This window comes from Hemibagrus wyckioides, linkage group LG13, assembly GCF_019097595.1.
Source record: "Hemibagrus wyckioides isolate EC202008001 linkage group LG13, SWU_Hwy_1.0, whole genome shotgun sequence".
Lineage (NCBI taxonomy): Eukaryota > Metazoa > Chordata > Actinopteri > Siluriformes > Bagridae > Hemibagrus > Hemibagrus wyckioides.
Window position 1 is genome coordinate 24,121,457 of NC_080722.1, and position 7,888 is coordinate 24,129,344.

At 40.3% G+C, this 7,888-nt stretch overlaps 1 protein-coding gene across 1 annotated transcript; it reads left to right on the forward strand.

Annotated features, from left to right (window-relative positions):
• Positions 1–4,910: 4,910 nt before the first annotated feature.
• gngt2b (guanine nucleotide binding protein (G protein), gamma transducing activity polypeptide 2b) lies at positions 4,911–5,341 on the forward strand. The gene is made up of 2 exons (XM_058407339.1): positions 4,911–4,994; positions 5,216–5,341. The coding sequence occupies exons 1-2, from the start codon at positions 4,911–4,913 to the stop codon at positions 5,339–5,341; spliced, it is 210 nt and encodes a 69-aa protein (XP_058263322.1).
• Positions 5,342–7,888: the final 2,547 nt, after the last annotated feature.

A 7,888-nucleotide genomic window follows, 5' to 3' on the forward strand; every position in this document is an offset into this window, starting at 1 on the left:
CCCTAAAACTGTTAAAGTCCCAGAGAAATGCCACTCACTGAAGTACACAAAACCTTTCAACATGACAGGAAACATAAATACTCAGATTTTTGCTCATTTTGGTTTTGTTTTCGAGATTTTTCTAACCAGTTCAAGTCAGTCAGTTCCACCCATCTGAGGTCATCACTGCCTGGTATCCGTCATTAATCCTCCTGCAAATGAGCCTAACCTAGATCTGAAGAAAAGGGCTTAAAGGTGAGTCAAAAGTAACAACCAGCTTAGCCACAGCTCAGATACTGGGCTAAATACAAACACGGGGAAATTTCAAGAAAAAAACATCTTGAATATAAGTGTGAATTTTTATATTTTCCAACTTGAAACAATCAAACACACATTCTCCTGAGATTCACCAAGGATTCGGGTTCTTTGGGGAATTTATTTTGTAATCTGTTATGTTCACTAACAAAAAGACTTACATGATATGAAAGGGACAGATCAATGTTCTCATCTGATTTCTTTTTTTTGCCATATTTCACATTTCTGTGTTGAAACTCAGAGCACGGACAAATCTGTCCATCATATTTTACCCAAATTCTAAATTTTAAGCCTTAAATATCTAGCAACTGTCAGCAGATGTCATCTGATTTACCTCAATCCCATACCTGCATAACTATAACTCTTTGTACAGATTGATTTATAGATAGATAGATAGATAGATAGATAGATAGATAGATAGATAGATAGATAGATAGATAGATAGATAGATAGATAGATAGATAGATAGATAGATAGATAGATAGATAGATAGAACTTTATTGTCATTGTCATTGTACAGGTACATAGCAACAAAATGCTGTTTAGCATCTACCAGAAGTGCAAATAGTAGAAACTGTGCAGATAAATATGTAAATAGACCATATATTAGCTCAATAGTGTTTTGTATCTCAGCTTCCCAGAGATGCAAAACACAACCCTCAGATTTCCTGGACAGAGAGATCATTTGTTGGTCATCATAATGCCATGAATCCTGTCTTGGAGTGTGACAACATTTACTTTTATTGAGATTCTTGAGACCATGATGTATTCCAAAATAATATACATCGAAAGGGAAGAGGAATGGGAAAAGGGGTGGGGGGTGTTACATACAAATACAAAATATATACCAAATAAGCAGAATATTGTATATTGTATAAGTAATGTGCGGATTCTTTCTGTGAGCCCTGTAATATCTGCAGTCACATAGCTCATAGTCACATAAGCATCACATGATCAGAAACTTAATATCTTTCTCTTTCTCTCTCTACCTTCTCTGTGGAGCTATACACCCCACTCCTGAGCTCCCAGTGTTTGCCAGTTTCCAGTGCGACCACTGCCCTACCCCTGGTTGGAGTCTCGCCGCGTGATGGTGCCCACTGATGCTGTGGATGGATCTGTGTGGACCAAGAGACAGCCATGGACAGAGCCACTTGGGGACTTTCACACCATCACAGATCTGCCATTTCATCTGTCAGCCCGTGACAGCAAAGAACTAGTGTTTATAATGACCTTAGAAACTACAATGACCTAATAGTTCCTCATGGTCATTGATTGCTGTTGTAGAAAGGACATTAATCAGCTACAGTTACATTATTTACTCTTTAGTGTCACCCAAATGAGGATGGGTTCCGTTCTGAGCCTGGTTCCTCTCAAGGTTTCTTCCTTTCCATCCCAGGGAGTTTTTCCTTGCCACCGTTGCCGTCGCCACAGGCTTGCTCATTAGGGATAAAATAGTCTAATTATAGAATTTAATAATTTATTCTTATTTCTAGTTAATTGGTTATTTTTATTTTTTATTATTATTTTTCATTTTCCTCTCCTTTTCCCTGTTTTCTTCTTTTGTAAAGCTGCTTTGAGACAATGTTCATTGTAAAAGGCGCTATACAAAATAAACTGAATTGAATTGAATAGCTAAAGTGGGATTCCCGGCACTAGTGAAGCGTCTTATCTGCTTAAAGAAGTGCTTTGAAATGCTTTATTTCAGTAAGTACTTCCTGAATCTGTTGGGGTAACATTACAAGGAAACAGAAAAGGCTGGTTTTCAAGCATGAATTGAAAGAATGTTAGCTGGGTTGTTAAGTGTCACAGTAAACTTTTAGCATATCCGGCCCAGAGTAACAAGTGAGCCCAATCCTTTTAGTCAATGGCACAGAATCTTCTTCAGAGACGGTTGATTTCCTGACTGGACCTGTTCACTTGTTTGTAAGTCTGTGGATGGTAACATGATGGTCACTCCCAGTTTGTTCATAAAGACCAAAATCAAGAGGTTAACTGAGTACCCTGGTCATGCACAATGTCCTCTAGAATCCTGAAATATTTAAACACATGGTTGAACAAGATCTAGGCAGCAGAATAAGGCATAGACTTTTAGAATCTGTTGATGATGACCAGGATTATGGGGCAGCCCAGGGATTTTAGAAGTCCACTGCGATGTGTGACCAGGGTCTTTGGCGTAGGCAGGGGCTGTAGCTTCCCAAATGTGAAGGTTCATGGGATTTCAGCTTGGGTACATGTGGAACAGGACGAGATGGTTCGCTGCACATCTGCATGTGTGTTGGGCCACCAATACTTGTCCTGTAGCAGGTGAAGGGGTAAGCTGAGGATGGGTTGAGTGTCATCCACATAGCAGTGGTATGACAACCCATGTGAGGATATGGCCGTACCAAGAGATTGAGCTAGTGGTAGAACAGAAGAGGTCCAAGTACTAATCCTTGTAGGACACCAGTAGAGACTCTGTATGGAGCACATGTGGATCCCCTCCACATCTCACAACCTTGGCATTGCTTCACTTGTACCTCTGTTTACATATAATGTGCTAGCCAGTTGCACCACTGAAACTCTCCAAAGGTAAATACCACACATACAGGTATCATAATAATATGCTCCCATAGCTTTGGCAAGAAACCTCTGGTGACATAGGCTTATGGGTGCCCAGAAACTTTGTACCAGGCTTTAAGAAAGTGGGAGCTCTTTCTCTCATGCATCCAACCACTGCTCTCCCCAAATCAGGCTTTATGTGTGCTCTAACATGGAATTGGGATCAAGAGATAAACTGTGTCAAGACATGCTCTCAAAAGAAAACCCTTTATCTGTCGCCCATCTCCTCACCTGGGCCCACACATCAACTACTACAGGTTACCCATGCATCCTTAAAGCCATGCCTCATGAAACTGGGACCTCATTTCTTAATAGACATCCAACAGTTAATTTCATCCTGTACAGTTTGTCCCCTGATGTTGCTACCCACTCCACAGCACCCATGGTTCCACCTTGATCTGGACATCATGACTGACTTCCCTGCCTCAATTATAAAGGAAAACAGTTATCCTGGTCATCATTGATCAGTATTCCAAGAAACGTCTGCCTGATACCACTGCCCAAGTTCCCTAAACCCTTCAAAACTGCAGAGCTAATTTTTAGTTACTGTGTATGTTCTGATACTACAGTTTACTGGATGATATTGAAAATGACCAAGGATCACAATTCAGCTCTGGTATGAAAAATGTATGAAAGGTATGAAGGTATGAAAAAACCTCACAGAGAAGCTGGTTGTGACCATAAGCCTCACCTCACTGTCACTGGCCAACCAGGAAGTAAGCAAATTTTTTGCAGTCCTTTTGTGCCTGTAAACAAGAGGATTAAGCTTGACATGTATGTCCATAACTCATTGAGGAATTTTGCCCACCAGCTCACCTCTTCCCAATGCAACCATAGTTACCATCCTTCCTTGCTCACGTTGGAAGCCAACCATATGGACTGTGAGAAGGTTTGGTTCACTGACTGACACTGACCAGAACACCCCAAATATCAGCCTGGAGATTGAGTCTGGCTTGTGTGTGTGTAAGTGGGGTGGTGTGTGTGTAAGTGGTTTGTATTGGTTCCGTCATGTCAAAGCCAAACTTGGCACCAGACTCCCAGATTGATCAGATCTCCCAGAATGCACCTCCACCTACAAACATGTCCACCATGGACACCAATTCACATGCTCAAGTGCAACTGATTACTGATACACTTAGACTTTAGTTTGTGGCAGATCACTGTGTTTTCCTGCTCAGAGAGAAGGATAGTCCTTTTCACCAATGGAGTTTTATCAATTATGTGCTTTTGACTGAAAGATTGACTTTAAATGCTAGGACTCAAATCCTAGAAATCCACTGATGTCTGTTTTGACATATATCCATCAACCGATCGTGTCTGAGCATGGATTATTTTAAATAAAAAGAACATATATTTCCAGTCTTCTTAACTTAATTGAACAGCAGTGCTATGTGACTGCTCATATATACGTTTTGAGATTTGTTGTTGTATTTGTCAACTAATTTTGCTTAAACAATCAGTTTCACCTTCAGAGCCGAATGCTTCGCTGTCCTTCTCCCAGGTGTCCTCGTTGAGCTTTAGAGGCTGAAGCCCTCTGACTTCCTCTGATTGGTGATAATGAGATCAGCAGGGATTGATGACATCACTGGCCACCAGGATCAAGCTGAAAAAATTAAAAAGACTGGGCATGCAACAAAGAGGAGAGGAGTGTGGAGAGCTCAGTCCACTGAGTGAGGTGTGGAGAAGTGCGGATGATATCCTAGGGGACAGTAAGAGATTTCTTGGACTGCTGAGAGTCCCACCATTCAACAGGTAAGAACAGGTTCAGTGAGAAGCATGAGGATGAAAAGCTTATGTAGTATTTTGACTAGGATCTGATTGTGATCAGTGATCACTAACGTTGGGAGAGAGGTGTTAAAAATTAATCTGTTGTATTTTATCACCCATTATTTTATTTATATCCATAATTTGTTCTTTAAACTATATTATTATTTGTATTGGCTTGATGGAAACATTTCTAAACACACGTTAAAGTTGATCTTTTATCAAGTCTGTATTAAATTCTCTCAATAGCCGAGATGGCTCGGGACATGTCTGATAAGGACATCATGAAAATGGAGCTGGAGCAGCTGCAGGTGGAAGTTAACAACACCCGGATTGCAGTAAGTTATCTCGGTGAATTTCCAGGCATCTAAACTGGACAGTAGGACAGGGGTGTATGTTTGGTGTTATTGGTCACTAAACAAATTATTTTTGATCTTGGACTAAATGTAATAAGCAAGACACCCCGGTCCTGTGATATACTTCCTGTTAGATGTCTTAAACACAATACGTTCGAGTACAAGTGACTACAAGTCACCTTTAATTCGATTCTTCATTACAGATTTCAACAACTGCCCCTGAGATTATCTCCTTTATTGAGGCCCAGTCTGCAGAAGACCCTTTAATCAAAGGAGTTCCTGAAGACAAGAACCCCTTTAAGGAGAAAGGAGGTTGTGTTATTACATAGTGATATGAAGGCTTTCTCCAGGGCTTTTTTCATAGGTTTAACCCATCTTCTACGTTCTACAAGGAAATAACTAAAAGAGGAAAATGATTCATTTGTTTTTTCTTCTCATCATTCTTTAAAATAAAGAGTAGAAGCACGAGACACTCCTTCATATCCCAGTAATCTTCAGAGATCTTTTTTCTTTTACGTGTCTTCAAAAAATCTACATATGTGTGGTATTTTTAGGGTGGACAAATGAGAGTGTATATAGTGAATAATAGTTAAATTTTAAATATATATCCAGGTTTCTGTAAAGCTGCTTTGTCACAATGTTGTTAAAAGCACTATAGAAATAAAAACGTTATTGATCCGATTGTCTCTTCTCATTCTATAATATATTCTGTAACCATCTAGTTATTAGTATAAAAAAAGCTTTCTTTGCTAGCCATAGTTCTAGCTAGTCATAAATAATTCTATGCCCTTGTGTTCCTTGATCATGTGTTGCCAGTATGTATGAGTTATTCATGGACAAAAGAAACATGCTACTCTATATGCCTGAAGCCTTACACATGTCCCACTATCAGTTAATGCTAATGAGATCTGTGTGTCCATCGTTCTCTAGTCCACTAAGGCACTTTTCTTACCTGTCTGTCAAAATGGTTAATCTTATTCTCCAAACTTTATCTCAGGATTAAGATCTAAGCATTTTATCCTATTACCTTACTGTTCCCTCGAACTCGTTTCTCTTTCTGTTGTCCTTACTGCTCTTCAGCTCTACAGGACCACTGTAGTCCGGTGTAGGAAATCTTTTACAGTGTAAGAATAAGAATAAACTTTATTGTCATTGCACATAAGAAGTACAACGAAACTGTGGGTGCTCTTCTCAAACACAGTGCACTGAAATAAAATACCATAAAAAGCATAGCAGGTAGTATATAAAATAAGAAACAAATAATTAAAATAATAAACAATTTAAAGAAATACAAAAACTGTACAGGTGGAAAAAACTGTTCCTGTTTAAAGTGCACAGTGAAATTGCACATTTTATGAGGTAAAGTTTATATTGTGTGTGTGTGTGTGTGTGTTCAGTAATTGTTTGCAGCCCGAATGGTCCAGGGGAAAAAGCTGTTTGTTAGTCTGGTGGTGTGAGACTTTGTTGTCCAGATGGCAACAGGTCAAACAAGTGATGAGCAGGATGTGAGGAGTCTCCTGTGATGGCCTTGATTTTTCCAAGGCAGCGGGACCTGGAAATGTCATCCAGGGAGGGCAGAAGGCAGCTGATGATTTTTTGAGCTGTATTTATCACCCTCTGCACAGTTTTTCTGTCCTCAGCTGTGGAGCCTGTGCAGCACACACCCAGACAGTATGTCAGTGTGCTCTCCACAGAGACATGATAGGAAGCCATCAGCAGCTTTTTGTCCAAGTTTTTTTTCCTGAAGACCCGCAGGAAGTGCCCAGGGATCTGATAGTGGAGACAGTGTTCACACGTTCTCCGTTGATGAGGAGGGGGCGTGGTCCTGTCTGTGTTTCCTAAAGTCCATAATTAGTTCTTTAGTTTTATGTACATTCAGTGTCAGATTGTTCCTTGAGCACCAGGCGGACAGGTTCTCTTCTTCCACCCTGTATGCCGTCTCATCCTCTCCGGAGATGAGCCCAACCAAGGTGGTATCATCTGCAAACTTGATGATAGTGTTGTTTGGGTGTACCGTGACAGCACAAGATTTGAGCAGTTTAATTTAAGGTTATTTATTCAGAAGAGAATTCAGGCAATTATAAAACATTCATTCATCTTCAGTAGCGGCTTTATTCTGATCATTATCTCAAATACACTAATTCATGGTAATACAGCCTGTAGGATAGCAGTCTATCACCATGAACACATACTCGTTCACAACCACCGGCATCCTACAGTCACCATCACTTTATCCACTGGGATTAGTCAGGAGGGAGGATAGTGGGAAGCCAGAAGAAAACCAGGAGAAACATGAGTGGAACTTGTAGTCCATCTGCCTACATTCTGAGATGCTTTTCAGCTCATCAATTCAATTTATTTGTATAGCGCTTTTAACAGTGGACATGGTCTCAAAGCAGCTTTACAGAAATATAGAAACATAGAAAAAATGATAAAGTTTAAAGTTAAGTTACTGTTTATCCCAAACACTTATCCCTAATGAGCAATCCGGTGACGGTGGCAAGAAAAACTCCCTGAGATGATCTGAGGAAGAAACATTGAGAGGAACCAGGCTCAGATGGGAACCTTATCCTCATTTGGGTGATACTGGACAGTGAATAATGTAAATGTTTATAATGCCTTTCTACAACAGCAACCAAGAGCTCTTGAGGAACAACTTGGCAGCTTGGATGGATAGCTTGACAGAGACAGCGAGAGAGAATGATATTAAGTATGCTTGTGATCATGTGATGTTTAAAGACAAGTGCAGGCAGGGACTCTGGCAAGACTAGCTATGACAGCATAACTAAAAGGGAAAGCCAGAAGGTGACAGACATAAAGGCTTCCCGGGACATAACACATCCAACCACTTCACAGTCAGCAAACCTGAGCGACTC